The sequence below is a fragment of the Penicillium oxalicum genome, chromosome VI, assembly GCF_001723175.1.
Source record: "Penicillium oxalicum strain HP7-1 chromosome VI, whole genome shotgun sequence".
Taxonomy (NCBI): domain Eukaryota; kingdom Fungi; phylum Ascomycota; class Eurotiomycetes; order Eurotiales; family Aspergillaceae; genus Penicillium; species Penicillium oxalicum.
The window spans coordinates 2,169,282-2,187,259 of NC_064655.1; the positions used below are offsets into that span (position 1 = coordinate 2,169,282).

A 17,978-nucleotide genomic window follows, 5' to 3' on the forward strand; every position below is an offset into this window, starting at 1 on the left:
CATTCTACGGTAATGAGTCTTCCGAACTCTGGCTTGAATGTTTCCAAGCCGACCGGAGAGTGAACAGAATGAGTCCATTGCTGGGACGTTTAGTAAAGCATGGAGTCACCTTTTGAATAGAACATGTACACCACTTCATGCTGCTCCATCCCAAGTCCTCGGCCAAATGACGTGGATGGTACGATACCTCTATTGGACCTCGCCCGAAGTCGTCAATTGATCTGCACTCACTCACACAGAGCACTGGACTGGCAGGAAGAATCCCATTGCTCGCCAATTAAGCCATGATATTATGGATGACGCTAACTAATCGTTCCTCACGTCCATTTTCATCCTTCGGCCCTGCGGAAGACCGGCGTGAGGTCTCACGCCAATCCCGCGACCAGTGCTCTACCCGGGCGGTGAAGTACATGCGACCGCGGATTACATTGTTCCCCACACCTGGCATGGAGTACCCGATACTTTCCAGGCTCTAGAGAACGCAAGTATCACATGAGTCAGGCTGTTGTCCCCAAACACGCAGTAACTCCGAAGTTTGTTTCTCCGGCTTTTTCCTTGTCCCCCAGATTATTTCTCAGTCCCGTTTCTCTTTCTTCTTGATTCTCCCCCATCTCTCTGGTCTCTCCTCCCATTTCAAAATGCTCTCCACTCTGCGTGTCGCCAGCCGTTCGGCTGCTGCCCGTGATGCGAACATGCGCACCGTGGTCATCGGTGCCAGACACGCCTCGGCCTGGTCCAACGTGCCCCAGGGTCCTCCTGTACGTGTTCAATTGAGCCATTCCGTCGCTGCGGTGGCAGCGACTCGGTCTTCGACCATCCAATTGCCCAATGGGGATATGGTACTGATGAGCTGCGCTGGTTTTTAGGATGCCATTCTCGGTATCACCGAGGCCTTCAAGGCCGACTCCTTCAAGGAGAAGATTAACCTCGGTGTCGGTGCTTACCGTGAGTTTCTTTACCCTCTCCATTGAAGGATCAAAAATTACACACTCCAGCGTTGCGATGGCGAATTGAAGTTAAATTCCTCCGGTGATCTGCAGGTGATGACAAGGGCAAGCCTTACGTTCTGCCCTCCGTCCGTGAGGCCGAGGACAAGGTGGTCGCCTCACGCTTCGACAAGGAATATGCCGGTATCACCGGTGTTCCTTCTTTCACCAAGGCGGCTGCTGAGCTGGCCTACGGCAAGGACTCTTCCGCTCTGACCGAGGACCGCTTGGTGATCACCCAGACCATCTCCGGCACCGGTGCTCTCCGCATCGGTGGTGCGTTCCTCCAGCGCTTCTATCCCCACGCCAAGAAGATCTATCTCCCCAACCCTAGCTGGGCCAACCACAATGCCGTCTTCAAGGACTCAGGCCTCGAAGTTGAGAAGTACCGCTACTACAACAAGGACACCATCGGCCTGGACTTTGACGGAATGATCGCCGACATCAAGGCCGCCCCCAACAACAGCATCGTCTTGCTGCACGCCTGCGCGCACAACCCTACCGGTGTTGACCCCACACAGGAGCAGTGGCGCCAGATCAGCGACATCGTCAAGGAGAAGGGCCACTTTGCCTTCTTCGACATGGCCTACCAGGGCTTCGCCAGCGGTAACGCCGACCAGGATGCTTTTGCTCCTCGTCACTTTGTCAAGGAGGGTCACAACATTGCTCTGTGCCAGAGTTTCGCCAAGAACATGGTAAATTTTTTTCCTCTTCCACGCCGATTTTTTGTCAAACTTCCGGGTTACTAAATATTGGTCATTCATCTAGGGTCTTTACGGTGAGCGTGTTGGTGCCTTCTCGCTGGTCTGCGAGAACACTGAGGAGAAGAAGCGTGTCGAATCCCAGATCAAGATTCTGATCCGCCCCTTCTACTCCAACCCTCCCATTCACGGTGCCCGTGTCGCGTCCACCATCATGAACGACCCCAAGCTCAATGAGCAGTGGCTCGGTGAGGTCAAGGGCATGGCCGACCGCATTATCGAGATGCGCTCTCTGCTCCGCAAGCACCTGGAGGAGCTCGGCAGCAAGCACGACTGGTCTCACATCACCAGCCAGATCGGCATGTTTGCCTACACTGGTCTGAAGCCCGAGCAGATGGAGGTTCTCGCCAAGGAGGTAAGCACCCAGCCATGTGTGAAGTGATGCACATGATCACTTTTCTACCTCGTCTATGACTTCAGAGGATATCCAGCGACTGACTGCTTTTGCTCCACAGCACTCCGTCTACGCTACCAAGGATGGCCGTATCTCCGTCGCCGGTATCACCACCGGCAACGTCAAGCGCCTGGCCGAGTCCATCTTCAAGGTTACTGGTTAAGCGACGAAAATTGACTTTTGCGGGCGGTAGAAGGATATAGACGGCGAATGCCTCGGGGGAGACAAAGACACAAGATGGGAACCAGGATGGCCTTGTGTTTTGGAAAAAACGAAGATCTGGGGTTAGCTTGCTTATTTGGCGAGCACTCCTTGTACTGATATCTAATGTCTCTGTGTTTTATGTTTAGCATGATTTGGCGAAGGCCTATTTCGATATAAATTATTGAAATTGGGTTATCACTTGCAGCAACGTGAATTCTAGTGGAAGTAACGGATCAAGAGGATCAACCTCAATGGGTGAAAGTAAACTATCGTCTGGTGAATCCGGTCGAACCCACGAGACTCCCACAGGGGGGCGTCCCATCAATCCCCAGCCTCTTCGGGCCTCACTGAGGCTACTCATCAAGATTCCAATTTCAACAACTTGGCAAACTCTCCATCAGTCCGATCCATCAAATCCTGCGGATGGCCAACTTCCACAAGCTGTCCGCTATTCAAGACAGCAACTTGATCAAAGTCCAAAAGACTGTGGATTCGATGTGCAACCATGATGACTGTACATCCGGGGAATGATTCCCTGATAATGGTTTGCACTTTGGCATCGGTTTCATGATCCAGGCTGTTATATTGAATATTTGAATTAGCAATCGCTTCTCACCTCTTTGCTTTCTAGGAAGATTCTCCTATTGCAACGAAAGCGATCCCTCAAGGACCCAAAGAGAATAAATCAAAAAAAGAGAGGGAGGGGGGGGGGGGGGGTTAAGAAAGGTGTGAGCATGCTTACCTGCTCGTCGGCTCATCCAGAATGAGAATCTTGCTCTTTTTCAAAAGAGCCCTCGCCAAGCAGAAGAGCTGCTTTTGACCCTGTGATAAGACATTCTCGTCAAGTGTTGATTTGAGAACATGTGCATCTGTTTCTACGTCTGGGGTTGTGTCTGCGACGCTATAGGCCGTTACAAGAGAGTCCCAGACACCGACTGATCGCAGCGCTTCGATGATTTGCGCGTTTGATACCGTGTTGAGCGGGTCAGCGTTTTGTCGCACCGTGCCGGGGAACATGAATGGTTCTTGACTGAGACAGCTGATACGTTCGCGGACTGATGATCGAGACAGTTGGGAGATGTCCTGACCGTCGATGAGGATTTGACCGGCGACAATCTCATTGAGGCGCAGGAGTGATAGAGCTAATGTACTCTTGCCGCTGTGTTTGAAAAAGAAAAGAATCACCAATCGGTTAGTGCTGAGTTCTGCTGATAGATTCCAGCGTATCGCGCAACGACGAAACCAAAGCCTCAATGGGAAGAAAAAAAAACTTACCTGCCAGTTCTGCCACAAAGACCGAACTTCTCCCCGGCACCGATGCGGATATTGACGCCATTGATCAAGGGCTTGATGGCGGAGTCACTCCAGGAGATACTTGTGCTGGAAAACTCGATTTCGCCGTGAGTAAGCCACTCCTCGCAGGATCCCTGAGCCTGAGCGATCACGCCGCTCTCCTCGTTTGGGGTGGTCTCCGCGAACTCCTTGATGCGAGAAATTGATCCCAGCGAAGTCTCGAGAAGCGTGTAGTTCTGTACTAGCTCTGAAAGAACAAGCCCGAGATCCATCATCATCACGAGTGCAATACCCAGTAGACCTGGGTCCACACGATTGCGGAGAGCAGTCGAGAGTCCAACCAGAAGCACCGCGATGGCAGCGACTATTAGATTGAGTACGAGACTGAGCCATCTCTGGATACAGAGGAGGAGATAGTAAGGCTTTTGGGCAGCGTCTAACATGGAAATCATTCGGGATATGGTAGAGTGACGCCAAGAGAATGCGCGGATGGTGGTCACCCCGGCCAGGGACTCGATGAAGTGAGTGTAGAGGGGACTTTTAAGTTCAATCCTGCATAAGGTGGCAATGAGTATTTCTGTGCTTGCGAAACCAAAATTTTCAAAGTCGACGAGGTGGGGGTGCTCACTCGAGTAGCCGGAGCTGGCGGGAGGTCTTGAGGTAGAATCTTTGGATCACGTAAAGAACTCCCATGAGGAATGGTAGAGTTGCAGCTAGATAGGGCAATGAAGCTACAGCAGTAGCACATTGGGCGATGGCACCGAAGAACTCTGAGAAAAGACAGTCAGCCGAGCATTCCAAGTCTTTACATAAAGCTTTGTTGAGCGGCGGGAACTTACGAAACCCAGTTGAGATAAATCCTCGAGGCAATATCATGTCCACAAGTCTCATGTCCTGACTGAAGCGTGTCACCAGAACTCCGGTGTCGACATTTGACAAAAATGAATACGGTGCACTGGAGATGTCAGTGAGGAGTCTAAGCAAACGCTTCGATGAGCCATCTTACCTCATACAAGCACGTAGAACGACGGAATGAAGATTCTTGGAAGCAGCAGGAACGATAACTACCCAAGTCCAGCTGTTGACAAAGGAGAAGGGTCAGTAAAGGAATAGAGACAGTACGAGGTCATGAAACTCTCACAAGACTGCAAGTGTGAGAGTAGACACTTGAATCACAGAAAATGCCCCATACAAGCCGAGCCAATAGCCAAGCTGCGAGTCCGAGGAGCTTTCGCTGCTGGAGGCCCAGAGATCAACCCATACGTCTGCGATAAAGTAAGTCATGCCGCTCCAGTAGGATTTGCGAAACAAGAGGTTCTACGTAGAGACTTACAGCGAAACCCGCCGATGCCGGCATCGGTCACCAGGAACAACAGCAGCGCGGAAACTCGTACCCAACCCAATGCAGAGAAGTAGTACTTATAAACGGCCAAGTCGGCCGCGTGTCGGTCGGAAGTCACTTCTGTGGTACTTTCTGACTCTTGGTTCTCGGGGGCAGATGATGGATTCTCATCACTTGCCTGCGCCTCGCAGTCCCGCACGCTCTCGTTATGAAGCTGCGAGTTGAACTCGCCAACCTCGTCTCGAATCTCCGCGTAGCGGCCCTGTTTGACAAGCTGGCCATTTTGCCCAAGAACAAGAATCAGGTCTGCCTCAGGAAGATGATGGACTGGCAGAATATGAAGGTTAGCTCAAAGCGAGGCCTCAAATTGGGTCTCATTGACCACACATACTAGAGTGAGTGGCGAAAAACACTGTGCAACCTAGGCGACGTAGCAGGCCTCTTGAACCGAAGACATTGTCAAAGACATGCCTGGCAGTCGCGTTGTCCAGACCGCTAAAGACGCTGTCGAAACAGGCAATGCGTTTGCGGGCATAGACAGCTCGAGCGATCGCCTAAGAAAAAAAAGGGCAAGGTTTAGCTCCAAGCCCAAAACAAACGACAGGAGACATCTGCAACTCACGATTCTTTGTCTCTGCCCACCACTGAGTTTCGAACCCTTACTGCCCACGATGGTATCATCACCTTTCGCCATCCGTTTCAGATCTGGATCTAGTGCACATGCATTTATCACAGAACGATACCAGATAGGGTCAAACTCAGTCTCATCTTCGCCAATGATGTTGCGCCGAATAGAGGCATTAGATAACCATGCATTCTCATCACAGAATGCAATATCGGGATATCTGATGAAAAGCTGTCCTTCCAGCACTGGCGTCTCGCCCGCGAGACCTTTGAGAAAAGTGGACTTTCCGCAGCCCACTGACCCAATAAGCATGACGAGTGTACCCGTCGCCGAGGATTGAAATTCCAGTGTGATTCCGGAAGTATCTGACGAAGAAGCCTTCCAACCAAAACGAACATCCCGGAATGATAGAACCGTCTCCCCGTCTGCCTGTGTTAATTTGGTAGCCGGCCTCAACTCGATGCCAGAGAGACTGCTCGACATTGCGGATGATTCTGGTGAAAATTGAGGGAGCTGCCTCTTCTCTGTGATGTGTGGAAAATCTTTGTGAGCATCTTTGGTGAGGAGAATTGTGAAACACGAGACGATGCAGTGTCATGATACTCGGCTAAAACGTAACAAGGGCATATGACTCTTGCTTACCAGAATGACCAGGACTTCTCAAGAAGTCTTGAATTCGATGCAGACAGCCCAATGATGAGTACGCATCGGGAATTGCCATTAAGAGGTAACTTAATGGTGTGATCATCAAGCTGATGAGAGACAAAGATGTAATCGCTTGACTGACCACAAGACTCCTCGAGCCTTGCAGCATCGCCAGAATAGCATATGCTGCCAGCGTAATGAGTTGACCGATGATGATGGGAGAGTTCACTAGAGCTGGCATGAGTATATGGATAATATAAAGTACCCAAGCGTACGATGGTTTAAACAATTGATTTTGGAGAAACACCACGTACCCATGCAGACCCGGATCGATTGTAGATGCCGAAACTTCTTCGAACTTTGGAGCTCCTCTGCACGTAGATTCTCGATCATCGAGCTCATGATATTGGTCAAGCCCAGGAACTTGACGTTGCGGATGGATCCCAAGATGGAAGTCGTGAAATTAATACGCTTTTCCGTAGCCTGCAGCCAGTTCTTTTGACGAGCGGAAACAGCGTTGCCCATGGCAAATGAAGAAGCCGTAAAAGCTGGATTAACCTTATCAGGTGATGCACAGCGCAGTATTTTTGATTACATCCATCAGCTTACCGATCACAACGAAGATTGGCGCAATGCATACGACGCCGACCTGAGTCTGCAATAACCACGTGGCGAAGGCCAATTGAAGAACGTTCGCCCAGGTCTCGCAGACCACTGAATAAAAATATTCGGCGAGCATTTCAATGTCGGAGCCCAGGAGGGCCATGGCACTCGATTCGTCGGCTGCTCCCAATGGCAAATTCATCATGTGCTGAAACACTAGGGTCATCAAGCCTCCACGAAGCATGGTTGTAGCACGATACCCTAAATGCTCGTACGATGCTCGGAAAATCTAAGTAGAGTTAGGGATGCAGGGTCAACGAGTGTCATTAGAAGTGCAGCTTACTGCAATCCCGACAAAAACAATCGCCGTTGCCGCGATCAAGCCGTATCCTATCTCTTCACGTGTGGATCCCGTCTTCTGAAGAACCGTCACAAGTTTGCCTATCAGAAAGGGCTGGGCAATGCTGAATCCCACAACGCAAAGTCGTGGGAAGGCAATGGTTGCCATCTCCCATCGGAGGCATTTGAGAACCGCCCAGAGCAGTGCGTTCCGCTCACTTTGAGAGCAATGAGCCCATGAATGGGTGAATCGATCGGACAGTTCTGCAGATAGAAGCTTCTCGTGAATCGCCGGCAGATCCTGGCCCGGAAGTAACATAGAGTGTCCCTTCAACAGCAGGCCATTCAGCCAAGTCAACAGGCCTCGACTAAGGGGTCCGCTGACACTCTCCAAGGATTGCTCCTTCTCGGTACCGATCAGCCATTTTCGCTTCTCAGCATTAGTCACTCCCAGCAGGAGCAGCTTGAAGGTAAAAGAGACCGAAAGACATGCAGGATAGGCACTATTGACAGGTATCAACCATGCTGTCCGCAGACGCGCAAGATCCAGAAGCACCGTGATGAATAGATAGGCGAAGACTATGAATGATGGTCGTATGGATCGGAAGTGTTCCTGGTCAATCAAAATGATCATGACCAGCGCTGACACCAGGTCCAAAACCGCACCAGTCAGGGGGATGCTGCCGCCTCTAAGAGGATGCTGTTTCGCGACTAGTACCACGAGTGCAATTTCAAGAGCTGCATAAGCGACCGAAATTCCCTGAAGCATGATAGAAAGGCGTCAACGATGGATGCATCTCGCACCAAAGTGGTCATGAATGAGAGAAAATGTACCAGTGTTACTCTATGGAATCTTGAAGGAGAAATCTTGACCGACTGCTTGGACAAGAAAAGCAATCGCGCAATTGCGAGTATGAGGAAACATGCCGCTGGTAGGATGTTCAGAATACTAGACTCGAAGAGCACTGTAAAGTCGAAGCCTCCGCGACAGTCTGCTGTTGCGACAAACGGACCGAATCGGCGGTCGCCACATGCGTCAACCGCTGCAGTAGCCATGGTATAGTTGCTACTCGCACAAGCGCTTGGAAATTCCAAGTTGCAGTTGTGTGTGACTGGTAAAGCTTAGTTGGCGATCAGCAGATAAAGGCTGACTCTCGCCCTAGAACTCGCTGGCCTCACGGTGTGGTGGATTGCCTGCCTGTTTGTCACTTTACGGAAGATTGCAACACATAGACAATGAATGTGTTCCAGCTGAGCTTTGAATTTGAGAGCTGCCAGCCGACAAACAGAATCTCGGCAAGACCGTTTCTGCTGGCGCCTTGTGTAAAAAGGAGAGCAGTTGCTCTTTTTTTTTCCCCCCTACTGATGCTGGCTGTGCTAGTGCCTAGCCCTAGTCAAGTGATCCGCCTCCGCTTCGCTTGCTTCTTATCAATAACACCAGTACTTTTAAAGGTAGTTCGTCTCCAATGGAAATCGTCCGTTTCATGAGCAGGTCCATGGATAGGACGGATCCAAAGACCCATCCAAGACGGGTGGAAGTAAGGTTTCGATCCACATGGAGGCGGAGACGAGGATGATTAGTCATGACCTCCGTCGGAAATCCCGTCCCCGGCCTCTAACTCCTCCTTGGTTCGTTAGACGATGTGCTAACCACCTACAACCTAGTGCCTCGTAGCAGGCTCTCACACCCCTGCTACTCTACTCGCCGATCAACTGAGAGTCTCGAGGTGCCGGTCTGCCACTGAAATCACTAGATAGCGATTAACACCCCGGTCGTATGGTCGATGCGCAAGGGAAATGAGCACCAATTATGATCTTATGCGACCAGGCTCGCTGATTCGAACACATCGAGCTCACATGCGGTCGTGTCTAGCGAGTCACGCGCTCCATTGAGAGAAACTTCATTGGCTGTGGAAATTGGTGCACTCATCCTGATGATTGCGTTGGTTGATTACGACCACTTGTCAGTTTGCGTGCTGGTGAGCAATAATGACCGACTTTATCGGGAACATGCCCCATCAAAAGTAGAGTGACAATGGAAGCAGGCACGAGTGTTGATAAGATGCTATTCGGTCGGCTTATCCACCAGTGCAGAGCATGGCTGCATGCAAATCGCTTCTCCGTTGAAAGTCTCCCCACACAGGTCGTGTCTGCACCTTTCTTCAATCGACTGACTCCAAACCAGTCTCACTCTCCCAATCGAGCTTTGAATCGAATGAGGCTCTTCACTTGGTTCATGAGCCGAGGCTAACGTCACCATTAATAAGTGAACTCTTGATTAGGACCACAACAAGGACTGCAAGGCTCGAAAGACAGTGCCGCAAAGGCAGCCACTCACCGTCACTCACGGTGATCGAAGCAATAGCGCTGCACGTGTCCATTGTCCTTGAAAAATCAAATGGTCGAGATACGACTGCCGCAGGGGTGAGCACATGATGACAAAACAGTAACCAGCACGACTTGATACGCTGCAGGTCGCTTTCGACATGAGGCGAAATTTTGTCGTCCAGAAACAGTCAGACCGGGATCTCGTATTATACGTATGACACTCTAATACTCCTCGAGGAAAGGGATAGTCTAGTCGTATTTTGAGGTATGTTCATATATCGACGGCCGCTTTGCTGCATCTTGAAATGGAGAACACAAGAATCTTACGCATTCACAAACACAAAAAGTATGAAAGTCTACGCACCACCTATTGATGTTTACGAGGGCAAATACAGGGGGTAACAAAAGCGGAAGTAGCCTAAGCGGGAGGGGGAGAGAGTATCATCTGAAAACAATTTTGGCCCAAGGCAGAGGAATCATGTTATGCGTCAGACTTCAAATTTCCACTGGGCAAGACGCCTCTCTGAGTCTATCAAATTGTTATGCGAGCTACATAGAGTCATTTCGGGTGTTTCCCGTAGAATTCAGCCTGGGCCCAAGAAGGAAAAGTCGGGCTCAACTGCGCATGAACAAAGTCTGGGGTAAGCATTTGGTAGAACTCTAGAGAATGCTTCGGATAGCCGCATCAGTATCAACTCTACAGCAAGTCTCTAGTTGTACTTGCTGTAGATAGACTGGCCAACAGCAGAGTCATCCTCGCGCTTCTCGTTGGCGTACTTGCTGTAGATAGACTGGCCCACGGCAGAGTCATCCTCGCGCTTCTCGTTGGCGTACTTGCTGTAGATGGACTGGCCAACAGCGGAATCGTCCTCGCGCTTCTCGTTGGCATACTTGCTGTAGATAGACTGGCCCACGGCAGAGTCATCCTCGCGCTTCTCGTTGGCGTACTTGCTGTAGATGGACTGGCCAACAGCGGAATCGTCCTCGCGCTTCTCGTTGGCATACTTGCTGTAGATAGACTGGCCCACGGCAGAGTCATCCTCACGCTTCTCGTTGGCGTACTTGCTGTAGATGGACTGGCCAACAGCGGACTCTGGAACTGTTGCATGAATATGAGCTTCAATGCAAAAAGTGCAGAGAAATGAGAAATCCATCTTTAGATGGCTGACACATACCTTCCATAGGCGCGGCTAGTCCCAGGCTGGCAAGAGCAAGAGTGGCAGCAATCTGAGCGACACGCATGTTGGCGAGTGAATAGGGCTCGAGTATTTCTCTGAGAAGATGGATTAAGATGAGTTTAAGTTGAGACAACCGAGTAGTTGATGATTGGGAAGATGAGAATGTCTTGGGATTGACGAGGAATAACGAGCCCTTCTTATATCTGGCGGCAGGTGTCTTTGTAAGACTTTGACCTTCACGAAGTCACTCGATCTAGTCACGAATCAACTGACTTCAATACCAAATCAGGGATTCGATCATCCTCCGTACTCGTCAGAACGCCAGAATCCCTCGTGAATTTGTGTGATCTCAAATGCGGGGGTCCTTGTTTGATGCAATGGAGAGAACAGTCTCTATTGACTCACGACCGGGGTAAGCCCACTGCGTCCGCTGAATTGTCCTAAAAGAACCAGTTCTCCTGCAATCGCACACTCGTAAAATCTCGAATCGGAAAAAAAATCCATCGAAGACGCATAATGCAAGTAACAAGAGCCACAGATAAGGGAAAAATACTATTTGAAATGTTGCCATTGGTCCCCTACTCGGTCCAAACCTTTCGTGCGAAAGCCTGGGTATGATGAATCTCCCGATTTGGGTCAATTGCACGCTCGAGAACCCCCCCCCCCCCCCCCAAAGAGTTGGAAGTATGCAACTAAGCTTCGAGGCGAGAGGGGAAGATGCCGATCAACATACATGAAAATCTCATCAGAGACATAGATGATATTTGAGGTTACATCTCAAGAGTATCAGTTGGTGCACTTATGCAAAGGATCGAGCCCGAGATTAGGTGAAGACCTTTGACCTCGGACCTTTTCTCCTCTGGCACAGATAATTACTATGCATGTTTGAATCCGATCAGAGCCCAAATCGGGAGTTTTTCCTTTTTTTTCTTCCACATTTATAGATGTTGAGCAAAACAGTTCTTACAAACACAATCCAGTGGCGTTGCTCAAGTAATATTTTGTCTGCCACATCGATCTATTTCGAGGGACTGCCTCAAAAAAACTTTCAACTTCAGCATCTCCTCATTACAAACTTTCGAAATTTATCATGTTTCAATTGAGGGGTCATTCTGAGCCTGAGCTGCCCTTCTCAAAGGAGCAGGAAAGAGATGACGCTCTTAGCGTTGTAGCATCAGAAGATGATGGCTTTCTGTACGATGGAAAGCAACAGAACTCATTTCGTGCCTTCACTCAAGCCTGGTCTATACCATGGCTGAAGCTTGCAATTCTCACAACTGCATGGATAACCTCAATCGCCATCACAATTTATGCATGTGAGTGGAAGGGAAAAGATTGTGAGGGTCTTTCCACTGTCTTTCCCACAGAGATACGTAAGTCCAGTGGTTATTCCCAATGAAAATTTCCTCACGGTAGCTGGCGACTAAGACAGGGATTTTTCATCATCAGAGTCCGTCCAACCGGCCATAAAGCTCGAGAAAGTCCGCTTCAGCGGCACCCTTGAATTTGATGAGAACAGCACCCTTATCTCAACATACTGGGATTCTGATGGAATAAGGTACACTGGAGAGCCTAGCGATGAGCTAGACGCCCGTTGGCACGCTCTTATTCATCGTATGTAAATTCAAATTCTGTCTACTTCTTGACCAGATATCGAGAGCTCACCTACTTCACATTAGCGGATGGTGTAGATCTCAAGGGTGACGAGGCGGGATGGATTCAAGGGACCACGATAGAGAAGCCCGGGGGCTGGTCCATTGTCAGTGTTGATGTCTTTCATCAATTGCACTGTCTGGTACGTGAAAAGAGCCGAGATGGGGCAGATCAGAATGAGAAACCTCAAGTGAAAAACTTACTAAGTCTCTCTAGAATCTTCTTCGGCAGGCCCTGCGGCCAGATTACTACACAAAGCATGACCCGGAACCCGCATACACGATCCATATTCGTAAGTCATCAAAAGAGCGGAGACAAGAAGATTCACCAAGCTCACACCTACATGCAGACCATTGTCTTGATCATCTCCGGCAAGCGTTGATGTGCCACGTTGATGTAACGCCTATCCCAGTCCTGTGGGCCGAAAAGGAAAATCGGCCCCTCAACGACTTTCAAGTTGAGCACACATGCCGGAACTTTTGGCAAGTGAAACAATGGGCAATTGCGCACGATGCGCGCAAACACAAGTACAAAGGTCAATGATTCACCTGGGCTCGGAGTGGCCAAGTAACTAAGCTAGGTCATTGTGATTCAGAACGGGGACAGAAGAGGAGGTGTAAACGAATCTATAGACAAGCAATGTTTACATCTTTCTCATTGGACGCGCGATTACCGATCGGAATGTACTGGTATCCATAATTTCGTTGACCTCTCGAAGTGGCACATAACTCAACAGCCTTTAACGGGAGGTATAGCACTATCTACATCACTACTATTTTGTACCTATTTATCTAGTGGGGTGTTAGGTGAGGCTACTAGAGAGGTGAAGATGCAGCCACAGAAGAGGTTTATCCGCGGTTACACCCGAGACTGTACCTAGATCACCGAACGGTGGCGATAAGAAATTAGGGAGCACCGGTGGACCATTGAGTACTGTGTGAGCTGACTACTAAAACCAATAAGCTTTGCATTATTCGGGGGCGAAATTCTTGCTGCATCGAGCCTCGACATAATGTGATCGTGTGCCATTATCAAGGGTATGCAACGGGAGAATTTCGATCATGCAGGGCTTACCACTCCTGCACAATCTGGTAAAATTTTTTAAAAAAAGCATAATGCCAGAGAAGGTGAAGTGGTCCACATCAACCAGATTGCAGCGCAGAGCGGTTATCGTTCTCAAAGATGCAGGGATGCGATTCAGAACCCTCTCAAAGGACCCCAATCTGTATACTCTCTATCTACCCATCGAGGTCATAGAGCTCTAGATGGGTGGCCTTGCAGAAAACGGGGCTAAGCACCATTCGATTTGCTCTCGCGGTACTGTCCCTGTCACCGGCACATTACCACTTTCCTTTTGCGTCAAGGAATTTAATTTCACATGCACTCATTCTTCGTTATCTTGGGTTTAGAAAATAGGCGAAGACTTCCCATATATCTGCACCTTCTCAGCAGAAAAGGCGAATAGAAACAGCAGGAGAAACACGAAATAAGTTTGGGGTGTGATCAGCAGGATAGAAAATGGCTTCAAGCATACCCAAGCCTCAGCTCTTGATAAGCTTCCGTCCGCAACGGGCGGGATTGCGGCCCCACAGAAGCCTCTTAACCCCGAGGCCCAAGCACTTACTGGGACGGGACGCCTAACAGCTGATTTTCAGTCCGTGCGCGGATAGGTAGGAGAGGAAACTGAATTATCTCCACATGAGCTTGCATGTACTTGTGACGATTGTGGATGGATCTTGGCGCACCATCCCAAGTCACGCATGAGATTTTGTCCGTACCGCAAGGGCTTTCGAGATATGGAGACCTCCAGAGACCACCGTTGTCTTGAGTGGCAACTAATACATCCAGCCAGTGAAGGATACCCGTTCGCGCAGGCCACCCATGTGCTGCTGCACATTCATGTACTCCGTCCGAGCACCTGTCATGGATTGACGGCGCCGTATCAAAGTGGAGTGTATGCAGAGTATCAAATCAGCAAGATTATCGCCCGAGTGCTTTCTAGTAGAATCTCCTACAATGTGAGCAGCACTTGGTGGATAGGCAATACATCGCACGCTAATGCGCTGCAAGACTTGAAGCGATTACGTGTACACATAGTGAGATAGATCCAGGTGTTGAAAATTCACAATTGCAGGCGACGATTAATATCTATGGATTGAATACTTCCTATTCCCGGCGGAGGAAGTGAGGGGATGTGCTACGCCACTTGTATTTGCACCACTGATGTGGTCGCATGATATCTGGTTGACATCTCTTCCTGGGAAAACTTGCATGGTACGATGAGCACCAATCTCGCTGGAGAATTTTCAAGTCAGCGTTACATTGATGTGCAATATCATCGTCGTGATGCGATAAGGGCAGAATTGGAATGGTCTCCGGGTGAGGGACAAAGTGAACTCTGACTCTTCACGTTGTCAAATTTCATGGCTGAGCACTCCGTTTAACGTGCAGATTTCCACCGGCGAACACTTAGAGAAGCATGGTTCAAGATATTGCTATGTGGTTCAGCGATTCTCGTCGTTCATGGAGCAGTGTGGCTTCCACAGATGAGGAAGCTGACAAGCAAGACTTGATCAATTACCACGGACCCGAACCGCAGGAGGCCCGTAGACATAAACGGTCTTCAACTCGATGCTGGATCTTGTCTACAGGTCTGTTTGCGTGTATTTCGGGAGTTCTCCTCACTCTTCTTCTTTCGAAAGATCGATTCGCGCTTGACCCGACCTGTAAACCATGGAGAGACACTGATCTTCGTGAGTGGCGAGCGCATCATACACAAAAAAAGCTATCAAAGACTGCAGTTAACAATTCCAATTTCCCAGAGGTCGCATTACAGAATCTGCGAGACCGGAAAGTCAGTTTCAGCGGAGGGCTGGCATACGACGATGTGGGACATTTGATCATCGAGTCGAAGCCTGGAGATCGGAAATGGATTGGAGACCCGACCCCTGAGATGGATGCTCTCTGGGATCATGTGGCATATGGTACATCAAATTTAAAGACGACCCGTTGCTGCTCAGACATAGTCTGGCTAATTATGAAATAGGCTCGATCGTCTTGCTTGAGGGCTCTGAAGCAGCCTCGGTTCGGGACAAGACTGTTTTGTATGATGGCTACTGGCTAACAGGCCTCGATGTCATCCACCAGATGCACTGTCTTGTATGACCCACAAAAACAGATCAAAGGGCCAAGCAGCGGCTGACCGTGAAGCTTCACAGAACATGATTCGGAAGACCTTCTATCCTGAGTACTATCAGCTCAAGCCTGCAGTGGGCGCTGAGAGACTTCATCTCGGTATCTTCGCGCCGTCCCTTTTCTCAATTCTGTGCGAACCCTATGACTGATCTTAAGTAGAACATTGCTTCGATTACGTTCGTCAAGCGGTGATGTGCAACTCCGATGTCACTCCGGTTCCATTGACCTGGTATCCCAGTTCCAAGAAATTTGGTCCGGACTTTCGCACGACGCACATGTGTCGGGATTTTGAAGGACTGCTGAATTGGTCCATTGAAAGGAACTCAACGGCCAGGAAGAAGAAGGGGACAGGTGGCGAATATACAAAGAACCCCTGGATGGTGATGCCGGGTAGTTTATCTGAATCAGCTGGCTTGAGCCATGGTGAACACCATCATGGACACTAAATATAGATTCTGTGTATAGTTGCAAATTTCGTGGCCTCAGGTTGGTATGTATTCGTCGTCAAGACACCTCACGTTCTATTACTCTTCAATATCATCCTTATCGGCAGGGAGATGAACAAAGAGTAGACCGAATAGGCACAATGCAAATGATCCTGCTAGGCCGAAATACGGCAACCCAAGCGACAGGCCTCCCAGCTTCATCCCCGTGTCAAATAACCATGCCAACAGCGGTCCCGCAAACAACGACCCCGTTGTTTCGACAATGCCAATCACCGAGTTCAATTTGGCCGTGTCCTGGGGTGCGAAGTAGTTTGTTGCCAGCGACCGACAGAGAGGGGTGAGACCAGCTCCGAGGCTCTGAATCGCTAGTCCAAAAATGACCATTCCAATCTGTGGTGCTGCCATACAGAGAGCTCCAAGAACAGCCACAACAAGTGAGGCCCGGGCGAGCGTCAAGTCTTTGACAGATCCGGATTGAAATCGTAGCAGCAGTTTCGATAGAAGAGGTAAAAAGACAAGCAGGACCCCCATGTGAATGATACCGCGTAGGGTCAATAGATAGCCAGTCCTGGCAAGTGGCCATTCAAAGCGCTTGCTGACATACTGTGCGAGAAGTTGAGAGGTAGCCAGGGCCCCTGGAGCAGCTGTGAGAAAAGTTGCCAGGACAAGAACCACAGAAAGCGATTTCAACGATGCGACAGATGCCTTCAGGAGCTGTAGTGACTTGGACAAGTGCGATCGGAGACTGCGGTCTTCCTCGTCCGACACGTCCGATTCTTGCCCGCTTTGGTAATTTTGCTCGAGCGACAATGTCTCAGGTACAAAGATGAGCGGGACTAGCGAAGCCAGATTGGTGGCAAAACCTGTGATGGCTGCCACCCAAGGCGAGAATCCTTCCATTAAGGCCGATGAGGCAGCCGGTCCTACAGAACTACCGACAAGACTAGCGAACGTCATGAAGAAGAACGCAGATGCTCTGTCCAGTATGTCAGCAATTCAAAGGCTTATCGAGCGCAATCTTTCGAGACAAACATACCGGTCTGTCTGGGACACCAAATCCGAAGCGATCGAGTACAAATTCGCAACCAGCACCCCATTTCCACCACCGACTACGACAAAGAGTGGACCGATGAGAATGGATTCAACTCGAATGATGCTCGGTAGTCCAATAATCGTCAACTCCCAAATCAGGGAGAGGGAGGTTCCAATCATCGACAGAATAATGATAGGTTTCCGACCGACTCTTTTTTTTTCCACATTAATTAGTGAACTGGCTCAGCTTTGATTTAGAGTCCGACTTACCTGTCCGCCAAAGCACCAAATGGAAAAGCGACAATTAAACCTGTGTTGAGCGAATGGTTAATTTTGAACAATGACAGCAGTTTTGTAGACATACCAACAATTGCCTCGACCATTGGCAGACATCCGTTGAGATAAGCCAGTTTCGACTGGATACGATCTGATTTACAGCTCTCTTCGGTTGGAATGCCATCGGCAGCATACCGACTGCAGAGATTGGCCTCAATCAGGCGCGTGAGGGGTACATTGAGCATGGCCCCTGCGACAGACAGACAAAAAGTCACTGCACAGAGCCAGTAGAGCGGCAACCATCGTGTGATCTTCAGCGGCCCGCCCAGCAGGGGGACATTTTCTTCGATCATCTTGTGTATGGAAGGAGACAGAATGAAAGATAGAAGGTGAAACGGGGATCTCAGGGCGACTGGGCTAAGAACGCGACCATGCTTATTCAACCGTATGGCGCTAGCTTAGTTTTTGTCGAGGTGAATATGATTGGTGATCTGCATTGATCACAGGATGCCATTCCAGGACAGCACTAAGCACATACCTCCTTGTCCATACAGTGGCCATCATGCACTGCTTGCTACATGAAAACATGAGAATCAATGGAGATGGATGGGGCGTTCATCTTCCAGTCATGTCTGTTGATTTTATCCAGCGTACCTATAATCAATCGTACTGTAGGTA

The 17,978-nt window shown here is 49.6% G+C and overlaps 6 protein-coding genes across 6 annotated transcripts; 3 read left to right on the forward strand and 3 right to left on the reverse strand.

Moving 5' to 3' along the window:
* Positions 1–638: 638 nt before the first annotated feature.
* Positions 639–2,304, forward strand: POX_f08050 (Aspartate aminotransferase; the record flags this gene model as incomplete). Its single annotated transcript, XM_050116833.1, has 5 exons — positions 639–758; positions 867–945; positions 1,041–1,681; positions 1,755–2,102; positions 2,203–2,304. The coding sequence occupies 5 exons, from the start codon at positions 639–641 to the stop codon at positions 2,302–2,304; spliced, it is 1,290 nt and encodes a 429-aa protein (XP_049966972.1).
* A 401-nt stretch (positions 2,305–2,705) lies between these two features.
* Positions 2,706–8,248, reverse strand: POX_f08051 (uncharacterized protein; the record flags this gene model as incomplete). Its single annotated transcript, XM_050116834.1, has 15 exons — positions 2,706–2,922; positions 3,088–3,504; positions 3,621–4,190; positions 4,267–4,408; positions 4,478–4,593; positions 4,645–4,716; positions 4,780–4,903; positions 4,972–5,307; positions 5,372–5,534; positions 5,603–6,159; positions 6,248–6,478; positions 6,565–6,798; positions 6,860–7,142; positions 7,197–7,952; positions 8,027–8,248. The coding sequence occupies 15 exons, from the start codon at positions 8,246–8,248 to the stop codon at positions 2,706–2,708; spliced, it is 4,440 nt and encodes a 1,479-aa protein (XP_049966973.1).
* A 1,982-nt stretch (positions 8,249–10,230) lies between these two features.
* Positions 10,231–10,762, reverse strand: POX_f08052 (uncharacterized protein; the record flags this gene model as incomplete). Its single annotated transcript, XM_050116835.1, has 2 exons — positions 10,231–10,619; positions 10,696–10,762. 2 exons carry the CDS (start codon positions 10,760–10,762, stop codon positions 10,231–10,233), a joined length of 456 nt encoding a protein of 151 aa, XP_049966974.1.
* A 1,026-nt stretch (positions 10,763–11,788) lies between these two features.
* POX_f08053 (uncharacterized protein) lies at positions 11,789–12,894 on the forward strand (the record flags this gene model as incomplete). The annotated part of the gene is made up of 5 exons (XM_050116836.1): positions 11,789–12,071; positions 12,148–12,312; positions 12,378–12,493; positions 12,568–12,643; positions 12,701–12,894. The coding sequence occupies 5 exons, from the start codon at positions 11,789–11,791 to the stop codon at positions 12,892–12,894; spliced, it is 834 nt and encodes a 277-aa protein (XP_049966975.1).
* Positions 12,895–14,830: 1,936 nt separating this feature from the next.
* POX_f08054 (uncharacterized protein) lies at positions 14,831–15,992 on the forward strand (the record flags this gene model as incomplete). The annotated part of the gene is made up of 5 exons (XM_050116837.1): positions 14,831–15,104; positions 15,174–15,335; positions 15,398–15,510; positions 15,570–15,645; positions 15,706–15,992. The coding sequence occupies 5 exons, from the start codon at positions 14,831–14,833 to the stop codon at positions 15,990–15,992; spliced, it is 912 nt and encodes a 303-aa protein (XP_049966976.1).
* Positions 15,993–16,070: 78 nt separating this feature from the next.
* Positions 16,071–17,653, reverse strand: POX_f08055 (uncharacterized protein; the record flags this gene model as incomplete). Its single annotated transcript, XM_050116838.1, has 4 exons — positions 16,071–16,968; positions 17,029–17,235; positions 17,295–17,334; positions 17,389–17,653. 4 exons carry the CDS (start codon positions 17,651–17,653, stop codon positions 16,071–16,073), a joined length of 1,410 nt encoding a protein of 469 aa, XP_049966977.1.
* Positions 17,654–17,978: the final 325 nt, after the last annotated feature.